A 25,726-nucleotide genomic window follows, 5' to 3' on the forward strand; every position below is an offset into this window, starting at 1 on the left:
CCTACATACGTTATTTGATAATAATTGTATTGCATGTGGGTGTATTGATTAGTTATGTGGTATTGTTGCATTTATGTGTGTGTAGTTTTGAGAAGTATACTTGTCATTAGCAAGCAATGAGTATACAATGGTGTAGGTGTTATTTGAATAGAGATGTAGTTATGTCCAGAAGTTTATTTTTCAAAAATCATTGCATTTAGATCGCATTATTACATGTGACATACGAAGACTTGACGCACAGCTTCAGCGAAACATGGTCAAGGCACGTTTTCTGTTCAATTTTAAAAGATCTTTCGTCAGATGATGATGCATAAGACTTGATAAGTGGCATCGGACTGAAACAGCCTTAACCCTCGCCCTGGCAGGGGGGGGGGGGGGTCGATGCGACCACCCCCTGTGGTTTTCGAAGATAGCGTAAAAACGGCGGCAGCGCCACCAAATTTGACACAGCCTATGAGGCAACCTTTTTCCATATGACCTGAAAATTTCAGGTCCGGGTGACCTTGGGTCAGGTCACCAGGTCAGAAAACCGGTACAAGGTTATGGTCAAATTTCAATTTTCTTTTTACACCTGTCCAACTCACAGTTTTGCACTGATTTCCTTTAAACTTTCAGGTTGTGCCTAGTTCACCGAGTTATATAACATATAGTTCGGTTTTTTGAGGTCACTGACCTGAGGTCAGTTAGAGGTCATTACGTCGTAATGTTAAGCCTATGGGAAAATACTAAATTCGGAAAATACTGGAGATATCCGCTTCGTTCCATTACTACTGTGCTTTGCAACCACAGCACTTAACAGCAGGTCACTTGGTGCTTCTTTGTGTGGTGTACTTATCCATGGGTCAGGTCAAATGAGGTCAACTGAGGTCAAATGACGTTTTTGCCAATAACTTGGGACATAATGACGCTAGAGCTAAAAACATTGGTGTCATTGTGTTCCTGGTGATCAGCCAAATCGAATGCTATGCGATATGATGCAATTTGTTTAACTTGAACTTAATTAATTAATTAAAGTTTTCTTAATAATTAAGAAAAACTTTAAGTACACTTAAGCAAGCTAAAAAGTATATCATTCGACGCGCCTTGACGTGCTGAGTTCACTGGTGCTTTTATTGTTGCTGTATCTGTATTAGATCAAAAGTTTTAAGCGAAAAACGTTTGACCTGTTTTTAGCGAAGTTTTTACATTTATACCCCCCAAAACCCCCCTTAATGTTGACCTAGAGCAACCAAATTTGCACAGGAGCGAGAACTCCAGGGGCCCACCTACCTGCCAAATTTGATGCTTCTAGGTGCCATAGGAGCCAATCGCGAGGGGGGTCGCATCGACCCCCCCCCCCCTGCCAGGCCGTGTTATGAAAAATGCCCTGCCAGGGCGAGGGTTAAGCATTCGAATGGAAGCATGCCGTACATGCAAGAAAAAATAGCGTTTAAGCTCCAAGTACTTGAAGCGGAAAACAGCTGGCATTTTTTTTCCTCCGTAATAACGCAAGATCTGCAGCACAATCCAAATAAAGGCAGCGTGGAGCCGTCTAAACCCATTTGAAGTGCCACAATCACGTTTCAAGGTTGATTAGCTCTACTTATCAGATACCAGTCATGCATTTGTACGTCTTCCTGAAGTGCGATTAATCCTTATCGAAACGAACATGCCATGTAAGAAACTGGAGCCTAGGGTAGCACAGTGGGCAGCAGCAGACTATTTTCCAGCGGTTTGCACGAAGACAAAGACAGCCGGTGCTGAACCAGGCAGTAGTGAGGGAGTGGGACCGTTGTCCGTTTTTAGTAATGAGGTCATTGAACCTGACAAAGTGCAGTGCAAAGTGCAGTACAAACACAGGGACAATGAGCATACTGAATTAGGTATACTATAGGTGATCTTCTAAGAAATAGACATATCGTAAATAAAGCAAATTATAATGCATCATAGACGGAAACATGGCGATTTTGCTTCGATATATGCAAGGGCATTACTGTTAGTCAGTTAGACAATCACAATATTGTTAACCCTCGCCCGTATAGGGGGGGGGGGGATCGAACGGACCCCCCCCATAGTTTTTCGCGAATAACTCGCGTAAAAAGCGGCCGATCGCAACGAAACTTTCAGTACCCTCGCGTTATTTAATTGCACACCTACCCTGAAAATTTAATGACCCTGACCCAAATGACCTTTGACCTGTGACCTACTTTTCGAGACCATGTTTGGCCAGAATCGCGATCGGCGTATGTCGGCTCGCATTAGCGGCGCGTTTGCAGTCTTTTCGTGGTTTCAAGCGCTCAAACATGTGATATGGTGTTGCCCCCATGCATTAGGGTGGGTGTCAAGGTCACCTGAAGGTCAGGTCAGGTCATTGACCTTTGATGACCTCGGTTCACTTTTTCGAGTTTTACATGTTTCTAGACCAGTTTTGGGAGCTGAATTCGAATTTAGCAACCATATGAACATTTACAAAGTAGTTTTGGTGCCTTCGTAACATGTTACGAAGCTGTCAGAGGCGGTTGACACCTACTAGGAATACCCGGTATGACCCCTTCTGGTTGACCTGACCTGACCTGACCCGACGTGGACTAAATGCATGAAGACAACATCTGTGATCAAAACTAACATGATAGTCGTGATCAGCACCCCGAAAACCCCCATAGCAGCCACACTTTACGACGTTCTAACAAGTCCCGATTTTCCCGACTTTTGGGTCATTGACCTGACCTGCAAAGTCAACCAATGACCTAGGACCTCCCCCCTTATACGTTCGCGGCTGCAAAAACACCAATACCGGCGAGGGTTAACCCTCGCCGGCACAGACTATTTTGCGTCCTTCGACGGCACGGGGGGGGGGGGTTGGTATGACCCCCCTCGCGTTTGGCCCCTGATCGAGCTAGACCTTCGCGGAAAAAACGAGCGTGTTGCCCGTCACGAGAGGAAGCCGATGATATCCAATTTTAAGGTCCTAGGTCATCGGGTGACCTTCCAGGTCAGGTCAATGACCCGAAAATCGGGAAAATCGGGACCTGTTAGAAAATCGTAAAGTGTGGCTGCTAAGGGGTTTTCCGGGGTGCTGATCACGAATATCGTGTTAGTCTTGATCAGAGATGATGTCTTTAAGCATTTAGACCAGGTCGGGTCAGGTCAGGTCAGGCCAGGTCAACCGGTAGGGGTCGTGACGGGTATTCTTAGTACCTGTCATCCGCCTCTGACAGCTTCGTAACATGTTATGAAGGCACCAAAACTACTTCGTAAATGTTCAAATGTTTGCTAAATTCGAATTCAGGTCCAAAAACTAGCCTAGAAATATGTAAAACTCGAAAAAGTGGACCGAGGTCACCAAAGGCCAATGACCTGACCTGACCTTCAGGTGATCTTGACACCCACCTTAATGCATGGGAGCAATATCAAATCACATGTTTGAACGTTTGAAACCACGAGAAGCTTGCAAACGCGCGGCTATGCGAGCCGACATACGCCGAATCACGATTCCGGCCAAACATGGTCTCGGAAAAGAGGTCACAGGTCAAAGGTCATTTGGGTTAGGGTCATGATTTTTTTCAGGGTAGGTGTAAAATTGATTAATGCGAGGGTACTAAAAGTTTCGTCGCGATCGGCCGCTGGGTGTTTGAACACCCCCCCCCCCCCTGCGGTTTTTCGCAGATATCTCAAAACGGCGGCGCGGAGCGCCGCCGTTTGAGACGCGACCCGGCGCGGGTTAATTAGGTTGAAATGGCATGACTTCCACCGCAGTTTTCCATTAAGTCACGTAGAACATCTTCAGAAGTAGGCCATCAGGGCTGGACTTTCCACTTTATTGTTATGGAAAACAAGACAAAAAGTGCGGCGCGTGCCCGGCCAATGCCCTTCCACCAAATTGACCGCTCTATAAGGACAGTATCGACACGATCTTGACAGCAAAAAAGTCGCGTGGCGTGTGTTCCAAATGATCCTGGAATTTCCTATGGTATCCAAGTCAACTGGTTTGGAGAACTGTTATGCAACCCTGGCGTACCTCCGGGGGCTGCAGGTGGGCAACTTGTGGACCACTGTGCACTACTAGCGCGACATAGCTACCCCTCCCATCCCCAGCTACCTGTGAATGATCGAATCTTGCAGAGTTTGATTAGCAGGTAACGTTGGGTGTGCAGGGAAATGTGCAAGGGCTTTTACCGCTTATGGTAGGCATGTCTCGTGCCTCGTGGAATATGATGTAGACCCGGTGAAAAGCGGTGGGTATTACAGCGTGGCCTGTCTTCGATGGAGGTAATTAATCTTTGGTGAGAAGGGACATCTAATGAGTATAATGGCTTTGGATTTACCAAGCTTGGGATGTATCCAAGAAAAATAATGTTATTTGCAGGTGTTGACAGGCTCGGTCGCTGCCTATTATCATCATTTATCCGACGCTGGAATCTGCGAACAAACAACGCATTTAAGCACATTTTGTTTACATCGACAACCCCCCCCCCCCCAACCGTAAGTATCAGTCATACCCTCGGCCTCCCGCGTCATTTTAACGAGCGGAAAACCAGTCAACTGCGTAATCACTCTCAGCATAAAGCCACGTGTCATGAACTCAAATACGCCACAATACTCCGGGAAACTACGCGAGTAAGAACTTGCGATTGTTTGGTAAATACGCCACCAACAAAAGCCGGCGAATCTCGCGGGATTCCATCAATTTATCCGGCTTATTCAAGAGAAAAATGCACATGTGCTGACCACTATGACGAAGCTGTGGTTTCTTGTCTCACAGATCCGGAGATGGTAACGTGTCAATGCGCAGGAAGAATGCGGCACAACATTTACTGTAGACAGAGATGCGAAATATGATGTGGAGAGCCCGCAGATATACAAAATGAACATACAAAATGAACCATTTATGGGCTTAGGCAGAACCCTACAGTAATGAAAACATTGACACACCTTAGCTGTTATTATATATCTTGTCTGCACATATGAAAATTTCAGACCAAGGTCTCTCAAGGTCAGGTCACCAGGTCACGTCAAGTGACCTCACCTCAGAAAAAGTCAAATGCCTGCCATCACTAATCCGAGAGACAGATCGCTTGAAACTTTCAGCATTGATAACAGCAACAGTATGTACAAAATTTGTACCTCGGCATTTTGATATCGGTGACCTAAGGCCAGGTGAAGTTCGCGTCCTCTTCATTTTAAGTAAATGGGATCGTATTGAAAGGCGCTTCTTTTGGACGAACGCCATTCTAAACACTCCAAACACCAAAATCACATTACATGCAAACTTGACACAAGGAACAAGAAAATGACATCCGTGATCCTTCCTTATGTTCCTGAGGTCATCCCAGGTCACGGATGCTATCTAACAGTGTTTCGGTAATAACCCTCGCCGGATCTATTGGTTTTCTACATACGCGCCGGCCGAAGGGGGGGGGCGGGTACGACCCCCCTCGCCGTTTCGCCCCTGTGGAGGCTTGGAGCTAGCGCGTCGCGAAAAAAAAAAAAAAACGGGCGTGTGCGCCGTTACGAGACGCAGAGATTGGTACCCGATTTTAAGGTCCTAGTCCTAGGTCAACCGGTGACCTCTGAGATCAGGTCAAGTGCCCCAAGGTACGGGTCAGTTTTTGGTGAATAACTTCGCACAAAACGGTCGCAGAGCCGCGATTTTGGCAGCATCGTGTTCGCCTCGCTCAGGCGCGTCGAATGCTATACTTTTTGTTTGGGTCAGGTCAGCTTAGGGTGTTGACCTCAGGTCACGGTCAGGTCAGCACCCCCAGGTCACGAAGTTGGTCGAAAGAGGTCGTGTTGCATATCATTCGATTCTTCCTGAGTCCATTGGTGGCTTTCCCGACTCGCTAGCTCAATTTGATCGGGAGTTATTGACGAAAAACTAATATGACCTTGATGACGTCATAAATGACGCAAGGTCAACATTGAAAAAGTGACGCATCTAACCTTGCAAGGAGTGCATCAAATCATGATTTTGTGTGCTTGAGATAGTTGGAGATCGTTCCCGGCGCCATAATAGCAGTTTTCATTTTTCCCCATTGACTTATAATGGTGAGGTCACGAAAATGACCTGATTTCATATGACCTTTAGGAAAACTCCGAGATAAACAAGTTGTGAGACTTAAAATGGATACTTGATCCTGCAAGTTTCATTTCCCTGTGACATCTCCCCTGGCAGTGAGGGCGTTGCGAAGTGGCGACATCTGAAGACCGTGCAGAGGTTCACTTAGGACGTCCTAGGTCAGTGACCTGACCTGACTAAAAAATGCGGTTGGTGTCAAAAGATCCGGCTTGAAACAAAGGTCAGGTATGTCAAGTTTCAGCTCTCTATCCCCAGTGTGTTCGGAGCTATCGCGAAAAAAAAACCTATGGGGGCGCCCCCCCCCTCGGCCGGCGAGGGATAACTTTTGATAGAGGCGTATTTAGAGCAATCAAAACGCCTTAGATATATTCAGCTCGACGATATGAATCGACTTATATGAAACACGACCTTTTGCGGTCGGATCATGGCCATAACCTGAGGTCAAAGTTTCATGTTGACCTTTCAAGGTTAAATTATAGTTCATTTGATGTGTCTCAACGGAAAGAACACGATGCTGGTAAAAGTAAGCGCGTGCAAGTTTTGAGTCAAAAGTTATTGCAGAAAAATTGTTCCCGCCCAAATACGTCTATTTTGGCAGTTTTTGCCCCATACAGACTGAACCGTTAACTTTTTTTGTGAAATCTGAGGACATTATCCAGAAACAGCGCGAAAAGAGATATCGAATGCGCCACGGTGTTGTAGTTATCAGTTCTATGAGCTTTGTGCCGATTTGTCGAAAGCTTTCGAAGTTTTACCTGGAAATTGGCGAAATTTTACCTTCAATGAACTCTGGTGACCTGACCTCTGACGTAGCCTAAGAAGGGATTAAGGTAATTTCTTCATTACTTTTCCCGCTCTTTCGAACGCCGCTTACGGCGTGTTTTGGGGTCTAAATACAGGTGAACAACTCCACTTTAACCCGCGCCCGGCTGGGGGTCCTGGATTTCCACGCCCTGCTGGGGGGGGGGGGGTGTTTGAACACCCCACCCTTGTAACTCGGCTCCTGGGCTACGTAGCGATACGCAGAAGGCGGCGTTCGAAAGAGCGTCAAAAATAATGACGAAATCACTTCGGTCAATTTTTTGGTCAGGTCAAAGGTCAGGTGACCAGAGGTCATTGAAGGCAAAATTTCGCCGATTTCCAGGTCGAATGTCGAAAATTTCCAAGAAGCCAACGCATAACTCGAGAACCAATAGAGCTACAGCGCCGCGGAAAAGCGCATTCGATAGCCCTATTAAAACCCTTTCTGAATAATTCTCTCAGATTTGACCTAACGTCAACGGTTTTGCCTGCAGGGGGCAAAAACTGCAAAAATAGCCGATTTTTTCGGAAACAGTTTTTCTTCAAGAACTTTTGAACCAAGCCTTGAACGAGCTTACTTTTACCGGCATTGTGTTCCTCTCGTCAAGACGCATCGAATGAACTATAAGTTGACCTTGAAAGGTCAACTTGAAAATTTGACCTCAGGTCAAGGTCATGACCTGACCGGAAAGGGTCATGTTGCATATCAGTCGATCCGTATCGTCAAGCTGTACACATGTAGGCGTTTTCATCGCTCTAGCATGTCTCTATCAAAAGTTATTTGCAAAAAACTGTTAGATACCATTTGTGACCTAAGATGACCTCAGGGCATAAACAAGGGTCACGGACACCATTTTCATGTTCAGTGTGTCTAAACCACTTGTAATTCGGTGTTTGGGAGTGTTTATAATGTCTTTTGTCCAAACGATAGGCGTTATCACAAGTGTATTCGCGGCCATTGGGGCGACGTAAGAAAAGAAGAAAACAACTGGCCCCAAGAACTTTAAATTATCAAATAGCATGCACCTTTTCCTTGATATGTAGAGAATTTACCATTAACCATCGCACGACCAGGCCATTTCTCATAACACGAACGACCAGGGGGGGGGGGTTGTTACGACCCCCCCCCCCCTGGCGTTTCGAAACGGAAGGTCGTAGAGCTCATGGTGTGTCAAAAGTGGAAATAGCCGCCCGGCTTTAGTTCGCCAGCCTTGTCAATAGATGGCAGTACCACAATATGGGCAGCGGATCGTGCAATTGACGTCAAATTTTCGTTATCTGCTAAGAATTGAATGGCGGATCTTTTCATGCAAGAATCAAGTAAATCGGTCCACAACTTTTCTAGCAACAGAGATATGAAGTCAAACACCCTGCCAGAGCGGCGGCGCGGCGGCCGGCGGCAGCCGTTACGCGCCGCCTGGGAGACTGGCGGCGTGAACGGTTCCGAATTGGCACTGCACTAAAACCTGTTAACTGCTTGGAATAGTTATTATAGCAAAATTTTCATTCAAGTGAGGAATAACCAAGGTCAGGAAGTATGTATGCTTGTGTGCGTACTATGTAAGCCAAGAAACTGCATTAGCAGATACTCGCTAATATTAGATCCAGCCAAGTCCAAACGCATTCCAGGTGATGTGTTTCTGATCGGTCAACAATATTTATCGTTCGAGGGCGGATACAGTTTTAACAATACAAAAAATATTTTTGCACAGCTCTATTCCTTGAATAATTCTCTTCAACGCCTCATTCCTAGTTAAGCGAATTAGCCCACCCTGGTTGAATAAATAAGGCGATTTCGCCACAAAGTCGGGGAAAACCGACCGAAAACGGCCGCGCTCAACGTTAATTTGGGTATGCAGACTCTTAAAAACTCGCATTGGGCGGGTAGGGTTTCCCAGGTATTGGCTCCAAAACACCGTATTCGGCTCCCGAATACGTCCAAGTGACCCGCCTCGTTCCTAGTTAAGCTCTTATTAGATCAAGTGACTCATAGGGACCGAAAAAAGCGACAAAAAGCATGAATTTCCCTATGGCGGCGGGCTGCCGGGTTGCCAGACGGCGCACCGGCTATTTCCACTTTTGACACACCATGTTAGCGGAAAAAACCAACGGATTGCTCTCAACGAGATCTCGCGATTGGTGGTATATTTTTTGGTCCTAGGTCAACATTTGACCTACTTATGACCGGTCAAAGGTCAAATTTTCCGAAAAAATCAAACTTTTTCAACTTTCCGCGGCGATTGCGGCAAAACGGTGGGAGATATCGACTTGAAACCTTCACTATCGTGTTCCTTGATCAATTCTCTATCGTTTGGTATGTATTTTGTTTCCCTAGCTCTAAAAATGGCGCGTTGGGAGCGCCGGAAGTCGGCAAGGTCACAGTCGGCGGCAGAAATTCGAAAAATCAAAATTTAAATTTTTGAAATCTGATTGTATTTTTGGATTTGGGAGGTCCATTTGCTCCCTATAGAAGCTAATATTGCTGCATATTCCCATTGAGATGACAAGAATTAGCAAAATAGTGGTTCGGGCGCTTTTCAAAAATAGTACCGGACGCTGTTCCTCTTGTGACGTCATAGCTCCGTGACCTGACCTGACCCGGTCAATTTTCTTGCACCACACGATAGCCAATGCTTGCCCCAACATGCATGGGAAGTTTCATCATGATCCATCAAACAATGTGGGTATCACCGGCAGAAAACCTAGGGATTCGGCGCACACGTTTGGTAACTGTCGGCCGGAGGCTGTACCTCTTATGACGTCATAACTCCGTGACCTGACATGACCCGATCAATTTTTTTCGGCAAAAGATGCGCAAAGGTTGCCCCAGAGGGTATTGAAAATTTCAGCCCGCTACGACAAGCCGTTTAGCGTGCACTTCGAAAAAACCTCAGGGGGGGGGGTTGATACAACCCCCCCTAGGCGTTCTAGGGTTAATTGTTAGAGAAAATTGCATTTAAAATCTTCCATTTATGCTTTTTTCATCGTTTGTACAGTATGTTCTTTTACTAAGCTAGAAACACTAATTAGAAATAGTTCCCGCATCATCAAGAACAATAGGGAAGGCTTGAAGTGAATACAATAATCTAAACGGTTTTGTAATCCATGTGAAGACACTTCTAAAATTGCCTGTAGAAATATTAAAGGCAAAAGTTCAACTTTTTCACAGGACGGATGGCTATAAAACTCTTCAACGTGTGACAACTCAGCCGGTATATCGGCGCCTACAGCCCAGCTTTCCCTAGTGACCGATAGAGGCGCTGTTATCGATGTCCGCCCGTGCCGCCTAACGAAGAGGCGCATTTCAATTTTCTCCCATTGACTTATAATGGGGAGGTCGCAAAATTGACCTGACCTTAGGTCATCGATATCAAAATTCTGAGATATACATTTTGTACATGCTATTGGGCTTAGCAATCGCTGAAAGTTTCAAAGCGATCGGTCATTCGGTGTAGCTATGACAGACATTGAAACTTTTTATGAGGTGAGGTCACTTCAAGTGACCTGGTGACCTGACCTTGAATGACATTGGTCTGAAATTTTCACAACATGTGTAGAATTGATGTATGATAAGGTGTACCAAATTGCCGTTTCGCCCCTGATCGAGCTAGAGCTTCGCGGAAAAAACGAGCGTGTTGCCCGTGGCGAGAGGAAGCCGATGATACCCAATTTTAAGGTCCTAGGTCATTGGGTGACCTTGCAGGTCAGGTCAATGACCCCAAAGGCGGGAAAATCGGGACCCGTTAGAACGTCGTAAACTGTGGCTGCTATGGGGTTTTTCGGGGTGCTGATCACGAATATCATGTTAGTTTTGATCACAGATGATGTCTTCATGTATTTAGGCCAGGTCGGGTCAGGTCAGGTCAGGTCAACCAGTAAGGGTATTCGTAGTAGGTGGCAACCGCCTCTGACAGCTTCGTAACATGTTACGAAGGCACCAAAACTACTTCGTAAATGTTCATATGGTTGCTAAATTCGAATTCAGCTCCAAAAACTGGCCTAGAAACATGTAAAACTCGAAAAAGTGAAACGAGGTCATCAAAGGTCAATGACCTGACCTGACCTTCAGGTGACCTTGACACCCACCCTAATGCATGGGGGCAACATCATAACACATGTTTGAACGCTTGAAACCACGAAAAGACTGCAAACGCGCGGCTAATGCGAGCCGACATACGCCGAATCGCAATTCCAGTCAAACATGGTCCCGAAAAGTAGGTCACAGGTCAAAGGTCATTTGGGTCAGGGTCATGAAATTTTCAGGGTAGGTGTGAAATTGATGAACGCGAGGGTACTGAAAGTTTCGTCGCGATCGGCCGCTTTTTACGCGAGTTATTCGCGAAAAACCATGGGGGGTCCGTTCGACCCCCCCCCCCCTATACGGGCGAGGGTTAAGGCACCTTTACCAAGTTATGCTATAGGTAATAGCTCCGGTACCACTTTTTTTCTAAACAGCAGCGCCCACTGAGCTCAAGCATTTTAATTAACAGGAGCAAAACTAAACGAAATAGGCATATAACCAATATAAAAACCATTGCCGATGGGCAGGCGGTCCGGTATACGCTTATTTTGAATTCGAATACATCATTTTTTATTCCTAAGCACGCACTGGCAATCATTTAGCCACTATAAAAATGTTTAGACGCTTCCGAATGCGAGTACGGCATGCACGTGTGTTGTAGGTACTCAGAACGGAACAGAGCAGGACACAAAAACAAACTCCATTGTCTTATGGCTCGCGTCATCAGACCTTTTATAGGACACACGTGTAAGAGTTTTATTGTACGGCAGTGGCCGCTTTTGGTGCGTCGGACACGCTGCCCCTGTGGATTCATGTTATGTTTAAAATTGTGAACGATATAGTCAACAATTAACATACCATTCGTGTTGTACTTATAAATAAACAAGGTTCATTGGAATGAGTTAATGTCGATTTGTTCCTGAAGGGACTTCATCTTTCTAGAAAAGATGACTCGCGCTGCGGAAGGTTGACCGTGACTTAACCGTGGCAATGAGCGGTGTAAACCGTGCTTAAGCCGCGTCATATTTCCCGTTTGGACTGCTGCCGAGCGTCCGTATAAAACTGCATTATACCCGACTAGCAGCAGCCAAACCGGCTTTGCCGGTCTGTGAGACAAGTGCTGAAGGGCAAAAAATGCAACGGTATAATCACATTGGAACGACGTAAGCGGATAAGCAGGATTACAAAGTAGCAGGATAATAAGATCTAAATGACGTAAAAGGCATGCGACGGAGAAGCATGGAGGCGTAAGTTCCTACATGTGCTCGTGAGCGTGCCTACTAGGTGATTCCGGAGGATGTCGAAAACGCTACAGCAGATTATACATCATAGCTGCCTTTTATGGGTGCTGAGCGGCAGGATAGCTACCTACGCTAAGCTTAGCGATGTCGCCGCGTACGTCTTGAACCCTGCCGCCTCTTCAGATGCAACGCCGATGATGATCTTCGGGACAGTGACCTCTGCTTTTCCCCGTGTATTTGGCTTTAACGTCACTACAGGAAAGGATGGGGCTGGAAAATATCTTGTAAGTTGCTGATTCGCAACTTGCTTACTTTGAATTGCACCCTCAAAGTTGATCAAGGCCCGACCCACTCCCGAATTAATCTGCTCTTAAGCGAACTTTATGAAATATGGTATCGTGAAAAGCATTCAATTTGTTTTTGTGATGTTTATTAAATTTGTTGTAGAAAAATTATCCCGACTTACGCAAAAGTGATATCATATTCATTTGAAACAGAAACTCATGACTCATGACAAGCATGTACACAAAACAGCACCAGACTAACATAGTTTTCTGACAATCGCTCGACTGTTACAGGAAGCAAGGGAAATATGCTATAGAGCAGGCGCGGATCCAGGGGGGGGGGCGACGGGGGCGGCCGCCCCCCCCCCCGCCATCCGAAAAAGGCGCCCATATCCCGCGGCAGAGAGGGCGCCCCGAGCAGAAGAGCGGCAACACAGCAAAGGTTCAGCAGAAATAGGGCGCCTCCAGCAGAAGTTGGGCTCACCAAGCAGGAGAGTGACGCCCAATTGCCTATTCCCAGCAGATGAGAGTCGCCCCAGCAGCAGATGGGCGCCCCCAGCAGAAGAGGGCGTCTCGTTACAATAATATAAAATACCTTATGTTCAAGAGGGGCGCCCCTGGCAGCGGAAGGGCACCCTTAGCAGGAGACGTGTCCCCCTGAAGAGGAGCGGCGCCCCAGCAAAAGAAGAGAGGCGCCCCCATTCCGAGAAGAGGGGCGCCCTGACAGCAGCTGGGCGCCCCAGCAAAAAAGGAGCCCCATAATAAGAAAATGGGTGCCATTGGCAGAAGAGGGGCGCCCCAGCAGAAGAGAGGGGTCTCCAGCAGGAGACGGGCGCCCCAAGCAGAAGAGGGGCGCCCCAGCAAAAGAGGCGCCACAGCAAAAGTTAATCAGAAATAGGGAGCCTCCAGCAGAGGTTGGGCCCGCCAAACAGGATATGGGCGCCCCATTGACAATATCCGGCAGAAGACAGACGCCCCAGCAGCAGATGGGCGCCCCCGGTAGAAGAGGGGCGCCCCATTACAAAAAGAAAGGGAGTATATTCTACCAAGAGGGGCGCCCCCATGACGACAGCGGAAGGGCAACCCCAGCAGAGGGGCGGTGCCCCAGTAAAAGGAGAGGTGTGCCCCGTTCCGAGCAGCAGAGGGTCGCCTCGCCCCAGAAAAAAAAAATAGGAGCCCCATAAGAAGAAAAGGGGTGCCTCTGGCAGAAGAGAGACGTTCCCCGCAGTGGAAGTGCGCCCCCACAAGAGTGGCGTCTCCAGCAAAAGAGAAGTGCCCCCTGCAAGAGAGGGGCACCCCACCAAAAGTTGGGCAGAAGTGGGGCGCCTCCAGCAGAATTTGGGGTCGCCCAACAGGAGAGGGCCGCCCTATTCACAGTAGAAAAAAGACTCCTCAGCAGCAAAGGGGCGCCCTAACAGAAAAGGTGCAATCGTAGTAGAAGTGGGACGCATCAGGAAGAAGAGGGGCACTTCTAGCAGAAGATGGGCGTCCCAGATAAGTGGGCCGCGTACAGCAAATTGGTCGTTCTTAGAAGGAAGAAATGAGGCGACTTAAGCAAAGTGGGTCTCTCCATAATGGATTAGGCGATCCAAGCAGAGGTTGGGCGCCCCCGGGAAGTGAGGCATACCAGCATAATTGAGACGCTTCCAGAAAAAGGACCGGGAGAAGAAGGACTGCACCAGTAAATGGAGGCCATGCCTTTTTGCTAATATCTTTTGCTAGGATAGCGGTGCCCATCTACGACTTTTAACCCGTACCGTGCTGGTGGTCTGAGTTTTCCGTGTCCTGCTGGGGAGGGGGGGGGCACACTCCCTCGTCTAACTCGGCTCCTGGGCCGCGTAGTGACACGCGATAAGCGGCATTCGAAAGATCGTCAAAAAAAAAAAACAGGACGAAAACAAAACGGTCATTTTTTAGGTCAGGTGGAATGTCAGGTCACCAGAGGTCATCAAAGGTAAAATGTTACCTGTTTCAACATTTTTCCGTTTTCGAAGCAGCGGCACATAACTCGGAAACCAATAGAGCTATAGCGCCGCAGAAAAGCGCATTCGATAGCCCTTTTAAAGGTGTTTCTGCAAGCTGCGCTCAGATTTCACCTCAGGTCAACGGTTTAGCCTTCAGAGGGCAAAAGACTCTAAAAATAGCCTTTTTACGAACAATGTTTTCCTGCAATAACTTTTGACTCAAGAGAGTCTCGACATTACGTTTGCCAGCATTGCGTTTCTGTCGTCGAGACACGTCGAACAAACTAAAGGTTGACCTTATGAAAGGTAATTTTGAGAATTTGACCTCAGGTCAAGGTCATGACCTGACCGGGAAAGGTCATGCTGCATAGCAGTCGATGCGTATCGTCGAGCTGAACACAGCTGAGGTGTTTTTATCGCTCTAGCTTGAATCTATCAAAAGTTGTTAAAAAAAAAACTGCTGCGGACCTTTCATGACATGGGATGACCTCTGGGACATAATGAGTGGTCACACTAGGTGCAATGTTCTTTTTTTTATAAATTTAGTTCGAATGTTTGAATGGACGGATTGACAGAGCCGGAGCCCACGCTAAGCAGAGCTTGTTGCGTAGACCCCGACCCCTACCGTCCGATCGCGCAATTCCGGGTAACGGGAGAATTTGGATGCCAAAGTTTAACGTGCCCTTCAAAGCCGGACACGGCCTGTCCCACTCAACTGACTTCAACTGACTGCGGCTGCTCCCACCAACCGCAGACCATCCCCGTCAGGAGTCTCAAATATCGAGCGCCGGAGCGTCTCGAACCCGGGCTCTCACCACCGGGAGTCCAATGCTCTACCAACTGAGCTACGGGACAGGCATTCTTATTCTTATTCAGTGTGTTAATTTTATATGTATCCCAATGCTTGATATTGTCTAGAATGGCGCTCGTCCAAAAGAGATGCCTTTCAGTTTTCTCCCAAAGACTTAATTATACCTACCTACCTAATGGAGACGTCGCACTACTGACCTGACCTTAGGTCACAGATATCGAAATTCCGAGATATACATTTCATGAATAGTGTTGCTTTCATCAATCGCTGAAAGGTTCAAAGCAATCGTTCAGTCGGTATAGCAATGGTAAGCATTTGAACTTTTTCTTAGGCTAGGTCACTTGGCATAACCTGGTGACCTGACCTTCCATCACCCGCGTCAGACATTTTTACAACATGTGCAAAAAAGATGCATGATAAGGTATGCTGAAAATGGCGGAGCTGCGCGCAGCCGTTTTTCAGATATTTGCGAAAAACCTGAGGGGGAGCGCGGTAACGCCCCCTAGCACGGCGCGGGCTTTTAGCTCCCGATTTTGACGGTTTGGCGCCCCCTTTGTATGGAGCGCCCCCGGATTGCCAGGTCGCCCCTATTTCGACTTGCCGCCCCCCCTCCCGAAAATTCCTGGATCCGCCCCTGCTATAGAGTACCTACCGGAACGCATAGGCCGTTTAACAGTAGGTGATTTCTTTTGTTTGTCAACCTATCGAGTTCTACGGACCAAGCATGAATAGCGAAATCAGTGCACGTGTCAAAGTCCTTTTGTATAAGGCGGCCGTCTGTTCCAGTTAGTAGGAAGGCAATGCCGACAGCACGAACGCAAACCGCAGTGTCTGAAGCTGAGCGCAGTGCAGTCATGCAAATAAATTCATTGTGGCGATAGCCGGCACGAAATCCATTCGTGCGCGGCGCACCTGCGATATCGCGGCATTTCTGCCGCATTTTTTATGTAGTGTTCAGACGACTGCTAGTGTAAGCCGACTCCGAGCTGATAACTGCCAGCGGAAAGCCGGAAAGCCTCACGAAGGTCCATCAAAATGATGCTACTTGCAGGATATTACTTCGATTTATCTCATTATTAGTGGGGATTGCATACTGATTGCTCCTAACCAGACATTTCAGGAATTATTACTTTGCTTTATAAGTAACGCTTAGAAACTCTCTGTATACGAACACGTAGGGCGCACCTTATACCTACCATTCGTATTCGTATCTCGGCATTCGTGTTCGACAGTCAAACCCAATGCTTATTGCACAGTGCAATATGAACTGGGCTCACCCCGACCCTTGGATGCATTCTAATTCATTGGTGAAGCCAGGGGAGGGGGCTTGGAGCAAATGCCCCGCCCCTCCCTCCCCCCCTCAGCGCCTGAAATCGACGAAAATTTGTCTTTTTCAAGAATAAGACGAAAACTAAGCAACGCAACTTATATGAAGAAAAGTTTGTTTTAACAGGCGCAGTGGAAAGGTTCCGAGCACTACGCCCACAGTGGAGGGGCGGGGGGGGGTGGCGAATGTCGCCCCTCCCGGGCTCCACCTACGATCTCAGCTCCTATGGAAGCCAAAAAGACGAAATTTGAAGGGTGGGTGAAGGCGGTGGGAAACTCTATTGTGTGGTAATTTCATGAAGCTAGGTTAATATCTTCAAGGTCAAAGGAGGTCAAAAGTGGTAAAAATTTTCCAGATCAGGGTACATTTGGTGTTTGTGTGAAACCTAAAAAAGTTGCCACATAACGTAACCGTTCGATTTTCTTTGTTGTTTCATCATACGACATCATATACATTTTTGAGTTCATATTAACCCGCGCCGGGCCGGTGCTCTGAAATTCCGCGCCGGGCCGGGGGGGGGGTGTCTGAACACCCCCCTTCTAACTCGGCTCCTCTGCCACGTAGCGACACGCTGTAAGCGGCAATCGAAAGAACGTCCAAAATAAGGACGAAAACACTTCGGTCATTTTTTGGGTCAGGTCAAAGGTCAGGTCACCAGAGGTCACCAAAGGTCAAATGTCCACTATTTCAACATTTTGGAAACTGCCAACGGCTATCTCGGGAACCGATAGAGCTACAGCGCCGCGGAAATGCGCATTCGATAGCCCTTTAACCTTCGCCCCAGTGGGGGGGGGGGCATATGTTACCACCCTGTCGCGTTTTTTGCGTGTGAATAAAAAACCGCGGCGCGTAGCGCCGCGCCGCTTGGGGTAGCTTTTCGTACATCAATTTTGGACAGTGTGTGAAATTTTTGACCCCAGGTCATGTCAGGTCAGGTCACCAGGTCAAGTTAACTGACCAAGCCTAAAAAAAAGTTTGCAATCATGTCCAGCCTGTAGTGTTTGTCAGAAAGATTTCAAACTTGGTGGATTGCATGCGTTATGGGCCCCTACAATTTGTATATCTCGGATTTTTTATATCCGTGACCTAAGGTCAGGTCAGTGGCGAAACCTTTCCATTACAAGTCAATGGAGAAAAATGAAAATGCCTCTAGATCCGTGTGTACGCATCGGAACAGTCCAAATATTTCAGAATCACAATGATTTAGTCCACTCGTGATGACCAAGGTGTCATTTTTGCTGATAGCCTCTAGACAGGTCATCCGAGGTCACTTAAGGCTACAAACAGTTTTTTGCCAATAACTCGCGATTGGAAAGAGATAGAACGCTGGGGATGGTCTCATTGTGTTTGCCTTGTTGAGACGCATCGACTGATATGCAACATGACCTTTTCCGGTAAGGTCATGACCTTGACCTGAGGTCAAATTTTCAACTTGACCTTTCAAGGTCAAATTATAGTTCATTCGACGCGTCTCGGCGAGAGGAACACGATTCTGGCAATAGAAATGTCGTGGCTTTTTGTAGTCGAAAGTTATTGTCGAAAAACACTTTTCGTAAAAAGAGCTATTTTTGGACTTTTTGCCCTCTGGAGGCCAAACCGTTGACCTGAGGTCAATATTGATTATGACCTTTTCAAAAGAAGAGTTCAAAAGCTATCGATTGCTCTTCCCTGCGTTATTCTAGCTACCATAGTTCCTGAGATAGCGGCATGTTTTCTGAAAAATATAATGACAATGGGCAAATTTTGACCTTTGATGACCTCTGGTGACCCCAATATTGCTCTAAGGTGAAAAATGACCGAAATACTTTCAAACGTACGCATTGAGAGCTATCGACTGCTTTTTACCGCGTCTTTCTAGCCCTCTTAGTTTTTGAGTTAGAGGTGGGTGGTAACATATGCCCCCCCCCCCTCACTAGGGCGAAGTTGGCTGAGACCGCCACTGGGGCGCGGGTTAACAGAACTTTCTGAGTAATGTTCTCAGATCTGACCTCAGGTCAACGGTTTAGCCTCCAGAGGGCAAAAACTCCAAAAATAGCCGTTTTTACGAAAAACGTTTTTTTCGGCAATAACTTTTAACTCAAAAGAGCCACGACATTAATTTTGCCACCATCGTGTTCCTCTCGTCGAGACGCGTCGAATGAACTATAAGTTGTTCTTGAAACGTCAACTTGAAAATTTGACCTCAGGTCAAGGTCATGACCTGACCGGAAAAGGTCATGTTGCATATCAGTCGATCCGCAACGTCGAGCCGAACACATCTAAGGCGTTTTCAGCGCTCTAGCACGTCTCTATCAGAAGTTATTAGCGAAAAACTGTTAGATTCTGTTCGTGACCTGAGATGACCTCGGGGACATAACGAGGGGTCACAGTTGCCATTTTCCGGTTCAATGTGTCCATTTTGCCTACATCTCGATGTTTGAGAGTGTCTAGAATAGCGTTCGTGCAAAACAGACGTTTTTCAATTTTCTCCCATTGACTTATAATGGAGAGGTCGCAAAATTGACCTGACCTTAGGTCACCGATATCAAAATTCCGAGATAAACATTTGATACATAATGTTGCTCTAATCAATCGCTGAAAGTTTCAAGGCAATCGATCAATCGGTGTAGCTATGACGAGCATTCTTATTTTTGCTGAGGTGAGGTCACTTGGCGTGACCTGGTGACCTGACCTAAGGTGACCTGGGTCTGAAATTTTCACATGTGCGGAAAAGATGCACGAACAGGTGTGCCAAAAACGGCGGCGCTCCGCGCCGCCGTTTTTGAGATATCTGCGAAAAACCGCAGGGGGGGGTGTTCAAACACCCCCCCCCCCCGGCCAGGCGCGGGTTAAGAATCTCTACATCCAGTCGTAAGCCAGTCATAATACTAGCAAATAGAGCTATAGGTAGGTACCTGATAAGAAAAATGTCTCCCGGTTGAGGCGACTAACAGCCGACGCAGCTGAAGCGTTTTAGCCACAATTTAGTGTTTACACACTCGTAACTCAAAATGTTTCCGGCTTATTTTCTTGTTTCTTTCACAATAATCTAAGATTACCTGTACATTTCTGAGTCTTCACAGAGATCTTGACGCGAATCGATCGTATCGTAAGCAGCGGTAAGAAGCGCAGTGCCCGCAAAGACGGAACCGTCCGGCGGGGCAAAGTGCGGCGGCGAGAATCGGCCGGCGCCGGCCGTCGCGCCGCCGCCGCTCCGGCGGGATTTTTGACTTCACACACCTGTTTCTAAAAACGTTGTGGGCCGATCTACTTATTGCTTTCACGGCGAGATCCGCAATTCAACTTTAGGCAGGCAATGAGAATTTAACGTTAATGAAATGATAACGGCGTGACTTGCTTATTTCACACTTGCGAAAAACAGGAGAAGGGGCGGGGGGTGGAATTCGGCCCTTTCACTGCAAGTGTTAAACTGCACAGCAGTGCGTAAGAAGTCGAAATTTGATGGGTTTTGGAGTTTGGAGAAACTTTTTTTTTTTGGAAGTATGTCCCCGCAGCGTCCCAGACCAAGACGGCGCCTTTTTGGACCCGACAGATGTCCAATCCAATCCAAAGAAAAGTGTAATATCCAAACTACTCCGACAGCTCTTATGAACTAGATTCCAGCCAGCTGGTCCTTTGTAGTTGTCCTGTGGTCCTGTGTAGCCTCTGTAGTCGTCGACCCAGTCACACGAGTGCCGGCAAGGTTACTTTACTGGTAGCCTGCCCGAGCCCGTGCTGGTGGTGCCGCGCCGGTGCAGATATTGCAGTAGTTGGCGTATCTGCTGATCAAGCTGGGGTATTAGTTGATGATGAGATGATGAGATATTGGTTTAAAATTCAAGCTAGGTTATCAGTTGAACATGAAATAAAAATTCAAAAGGCATTAGGCAGAATATCTACCTTTGAATTCACATTTCCTTCAAATCTATACGGTTAAACACATTGCCATGATATGTAATGTTACGTCATTTGGTATAGTAGTTGCTTCTCTTAAGCCATTTGGGCTAATTTTGAAACAGATGCGCAGGATATGCCTGTTCTAATTTTTATAAATGTTTCGTTGCGAGCAGCAATTGCTGTTATTGGTCTGACTTGTTTGGTTGACTTCTTCCTTCAGCAGGTGATGATCAAAATAATAAAACAAAATTTAGCAGAAATCATTTCATTGCCTGGGAGGATGTGTGTCCTCGTCGAAAAAGAAATGGGAAAGGAAGTCGTGCGACTGTTTCTCCGGTAATTATTGCATTTGTTTTCCGAGATAAACGAATATTCCATGTTTTTCAGATCTGCTGATTGCATTTTAGTCCCTCGATCTTTGTTGTTTTATTCCTGATGTATCAACTTAAGATCTAAAGGGAGTAGGGACCCTCCCTCCTTCAAAAAAGTTAATGAATAGGCATACAAGTGATGTACAATGGCTCAGAAAGAGCAAAAATGATTGATCATTAGCAAATTTCAACAAAAACATTCACTGGTTTTGAGATATTAGACTTTTATTTTTGTTTGGTATTGGCATTGGGGGCTTATGCTGTTCCTATGGCGTCATTTGGACGCAATAGTTTGGTATCATAAAAGCATGGCAGATTTTGCGCGCAAAGCAGTATATAGGTAGGTGCCGCCACATGCACCACAGCAACTGTTTTCTTCTAGTGTTATGTTAAAAAATCGCTAGACTTGCACTTATGTCACAAATTATAAGGGGCATTCAAATGCATTAGCCCCTTGGAATCTGAAAACTGCAATTTTGAAATTCAATGTCTCAATTTAAGCATTTCTTGATGTTGTGAATGCCCAAACCGTAAATAGCAGGCCAGGGACTGAGGGACCCCAATTTGGCAATCTCGCCTAAAAACTAATGTTAAGGTGGGAAGGTCACTATAAAGTATAAGCTGATGACAAAGAAGAGCACTGGGATTGCAATTGAGGCAAACAGAGGCATTTGTTTGCCGAAAGGAGAAGAATGTTTCACTACGAAATTTAACAAACTGATCGGTACTTCCATGCCCCATACAAACTTCCAATGCATTATGGACAGTGTTTGCATTGCTCCTGTTGTATCCATGCTATTGCTTTCCCTACTTTTAGTTTTCTTTCCTCTGCTTGGATCAAAACTGAAAATATTATAAGTGTCTATCTTCTTCTAAGTAGTTTCACCTCTTCTGTTCTGTTTCGTTCAGTTTATTCACCAACAGGTTCAGTCAAAACATGTATGACTTACCTACTGAACTGACCCTCATTTGATTTCAGAGAGCTCAAACAGGCACGACAGCATGATTGCTACTGAGGTCTGAGAGCTCTATGGGCCCACAGTATCATTTCTATGATCGTGGATCTGGGTCTGCAAATCCAGCTGCAGTGTTCTAAATTGGTGCTCTTTTGATTTCAAGTTCTTCAGAGTTCAGAAAGACAGCCATGGCAGTTGCAAATGACCCTTATGTTGGAGCATGGAAGGTATGTCAAGTTAACAGTGTTATCTATTCTTGACTGTTAGCTATAAGTGCTTAAAGGAATTGTGAAGTTATATCTTGATTGGTGGTGTATAAAAAACTGCAGCATGGAGTTTGGATTCTTAGAAAACTACAGTGCAGCTCAATTGTTATGTCAGCATTTTTGGAGGCCTTTTGATTTACAGGCTCAGTGCATGTCAAACTGCTGATTTTTTTGCATCAAACTCAGGTTGTCAAAAAGCTGATAACGATACCAGTTATGTACCTAACTTAAAAGTGAAATTTCAGTAAATCCTGGTGCAATATTGTCAACCACACTGTTTAATGCAGGGATCATCTTGATTGCCCTGATCATTCCCTGTTCAGCACTAACTTGTTTATACTGTGTTGCCAGATTGTGGAGGTGATCTCGCTGTGTGGCTCCGGCTGCCAGTCAGTCCTGGAGGGAACAGAGATGAAGCTGGATGAGAGCGGGGATGTCACATGGATCCTGCCAGAAGGTAATTGTATCGTTCTCGGGCTCTCAGTACCGAGAAAGAGGCGTGGACTTCAACAGCGAATTCTATTATCTCAGAGCATTCAGCATAGCGGGGAGATCGAGAGAAAAACAAAGATTCGAGCGGGAACCAAACGTTACACTTTTGGCGCATCTGTGACAGGCAAGTAACCACACACTAAAACACTGCCATATTACGTGCATCACGTAACATCCCTCTCCTTTAAGTTTGAACCACTACAGGTTCAGCTTGAGAGGAGGACGGACACGTCGCCCAGACCTGGTGCAGTTGGAGGCGACAGCGCTCTCTCCAACTGGCTCGGAATGCGCGGCCGGTTGCTCGCTCGTGGTGGCTCGGGTCGGAGTAGGCTGATGTTCCGCCCCGTTCCTTGTTGCTGCCTGGGCTGTCGTGTGGCGCTGCTGTGGCGTCGTCGGCTGCGTAGCTCGTAGGAACTGACGGTTTCGACGGTAGATGACACCGTCTTCACTTTCTACTTCATAGCTCCTCGGCTTGAGCATGCTAGTCACGACGGCCTTCTTCCACGAGTTTCTGCCGTCGATTGGCTGCATTCGGACCGGTTCCCCCACTTGTAGGGGTCGCAGTTCTCGCCTGCCGGTGTGCCTGTCGTTTGCGGCAGCTTTCCTGGCTTCCAGTCGCTGTTTCTGGTTGATATTCTGCTTGGGCTGGAGAAGTGCTTTAGACGTTGGCACTCCTGTCCTTGTCCGTCGGCTCATCAGACGCTGTGCCGGGCTCGTATCCATCCCTTCTTGTGGGGTATTCCTGAGGTTCAGGAGACCCAGGTACGGGTCCTCTCCTGCGGCTCTGCTCCTCTTCATCATTCGCTTGACTGTCTTGACAGCGGCTTCAGCAGCTCCATTCCCTTTACTGTTGCCCGGACTTGACGTCTGGTGTTCGAATTGCCAGGCCTTGGCGAACTGCGCGAAGTGATAACTGGAGAATTGCGGGCCGTTGTCGCTTACCAGCACATCTGGTATGCCATGACGAGCAAACTGTGCCTTCAGTTTGGTGACCACCGCCTGTGAGGTTGTTTCTTTCAGGTAGTCTACCTCGACAAAGTGACTGAAGTAGTCTACAGTGACGAGGTAGTCACGGCCTTCAATAGTGAAGAGGTCAGTCCCGACCTTTTCCCATGGTCGGTCAGGCACTTCGTGGGCGTACACAGGCTCAGGCCCCTGCTTCATGGGAGTTTCGGCGCAGGTGTCGCATGACGCGAGGTACTCCCGGATGTCACTTGACATGCCTGGCCAGAAGATCAGATCTCGTGCTCTTCTCAGGCAGGAGTTTATGCCAGAGTGACCCGCATGGAGCTTGAGGAGCATTTCCTTCCTCATCGTCTTCGGGATGATCACCCTGTCTCCTCTTACAACGATACCGTCGTGCACTGACAGCTCGTCTCGATAGTTGTAGAATGGCTTTACACTATCCAGAAGACATGTTTTCTCAGACGGCCATCCAGCTCCGATGGTTTTCGTTAGCTCTTGTAGAGTTTGGTCCTGCTCGGTTGCCTTTCGGATGTCGTCCAAACGCTCTCGCCTGAAGGGCGCTGCATACACAGCGTGCACTTCTGCGTCCTCTCCTTCGTGCATTTCTGGCGGTGGCGCGCGAGACATAGCGTCGGCCGCAGGGATCGTAGATCCCGGCTTGAACACTAGGGAGTAGTTGTACTTCTGAGTGTTCAGTAGCATGTTCTGCAGTCTTCTTGGGGCCTTGGATAGCGGCTTTTTCTTGATGCTGTCCAGTGGCTTGTGGTCGGTGACCACAGTGACGTGGCGACCGTAGGTGAAGTGGTGGAACTTCTCCAGGCCGTACTTCACTGCCAGCATCTCCTTCTCGATCTGGGCGTAGTTCCGCTCAGCAGGAGTCAGAGAGCGACTAGCGAACGCCACTGGTCTGCCATCTTGCATCATAACGGCTCCTAGCCCGTACTCGGACGCGTCGTTCTCCAGGACGAGATCCTTCTGGGGGTCGTAGAATGCCAGCTTGACGTCAGCCTCAATCATTTTCTTCACGTCCTGGAACGCCTTCTTTTGGTTCTCGCTCCAGGTCCACGGCACGTCCTTCCTCAACAGGTTCTGGAGGGGGTGGATCACCTCGGTCACATGAGGCAGGTAACGAGCCAGGTAGTTTGTCATCCCCAGGAATCTCCGGAGCTCTGTGACGTTTTCTGGGACAGGATAGGTAGTGATGGCCTTCACCTTTTCCGGATCTGACTGGAGGCCTTCTTCGGAGATCAGGTGCCCCATGAACACCATGGACTTCTCTCGGAGCTTGCTCTTCTCCTTGTTGAGCTTGATTTTCTTCTCTCGACACCTCTCCAGGAACTTGCTCAGCCTGTCGTCGTGCTCCTTCATGTTGCGTCCGTGGATGATGACGTCATCTGCTACGCACAGTACACCTTCAAGTCCTTCCAGAGCCTGTTGGAGCTTCTTTTGGAAGATTTCGGCAGACACAGAGAGACCGAAGGGTAGGCGGAGCCATCTGTACCTGCCGTAGCAGGTCTGGAACGTGGTCAGCATGCTGGACTCCTTGTCCAGGCACACATGCCAATATCCTGACTTCAGGTCCATCTTTGTGAAGACTCGAGACTGGCCCAACTCGTGGAGTGTGTCGTCTAGGATCGGCAGCGTCGTGTGTTCTCGCTGCAGGGCTTTGTTCAGCTCCTGTGGGTCAATGCAGACTCTTAGGCTCCCATCCTTCTTGTGAGTGATTGCCATCTGGCTTACCCATGGGGTTGGTTCTTCGACCTTCGCCAGCACTTCCTGCTTCTCCATCAGGTCCAGTTCTTCTTTCAGCTTGGGCCGCACCGAGATGGGGACCCGCCTCGTGGGCATTATCACAGGCTTTGCCTCCTCACTGACCTTGAGATGGTGCTCGCCTTCCAGCTTCCCCAGTCCTCCATCCATGACATCTTTGTAGTTGTCTTCCACATTGAGGTTGTGTACTTCTACAAAGTTATCTGTCTGGACATTGATCAGTTTCATCTGCTGACTAGCTCGGAGTCCTAGCAGGGGAGTCAGGTTTCCTTCATACACTAGGAACTCTACTGAGTACAGACGGCCATTTCGGGGGTTCCTCACCGTCCTGCGGCACGTACCTTCAGGTTTGAAGTCGCCCTGGTTCCAGGTGCGGATTATCTTGTTTGTTGGTGTCAGCTCTGTGGCATACCTTTTAGGCAGCAGGTTGACACTGGATCCAGTGTCCACCTGGAAGTGTACTTCTTCATCATCCAGTAGCATGGCACACTTCACTTCCTTCTTCTGATCCGATACTGCCAGGAC

General features: G+C 47.5%; 1 protein-coding gene across 1 annotated transcript in view; it reads left to right on the plus strand.

Moving 5' to 3' along the window:
- Positions 1-20,604: 20,604 nt before the first annotated feature.
- Positions 20,605-25,726, plus strand: part of LOC122368936 — a 36,864-nt gene continuing 31,742 nt past the window's right edge. The window contains exons 1-3 of the mRNA XM_043343262.1: positions 20,605-20,716; positions 21,731-21,934; positions 22,325-22,430. Of these exons, the coding sequence (XP_043199197.1) occupies positions 21,896-21,934; positions 22,325-22,430 (145 nt within the window). The 5' untranslated portion in view covers positions 20,605-20,716; positions 21,731-21,895. The remainder of the gene's footprint in view (positions 20,717-21,730; positions 21,935-22,324; positions 22,431-25,726) is intronic.

The sequence above is a fragment of the Amphibalanus amphitrite genome, unplaced genomic scaffold, assembly GCF_019059575.1.
Source record: "Amphibalanus amphitrite isolate SeventyFive unplaced genomic scaffold, NRLGWU_Aamphi_draft 000991F_arrow, whole genome shotgun sequence".
Classification (NCBI taxonomy): Eukaryota; Metazoa; Arthropoda; class Thecostraca; order Balanomorpha; family Balanidae; genus Amphibalanus; species Amphibalanus amphitrite.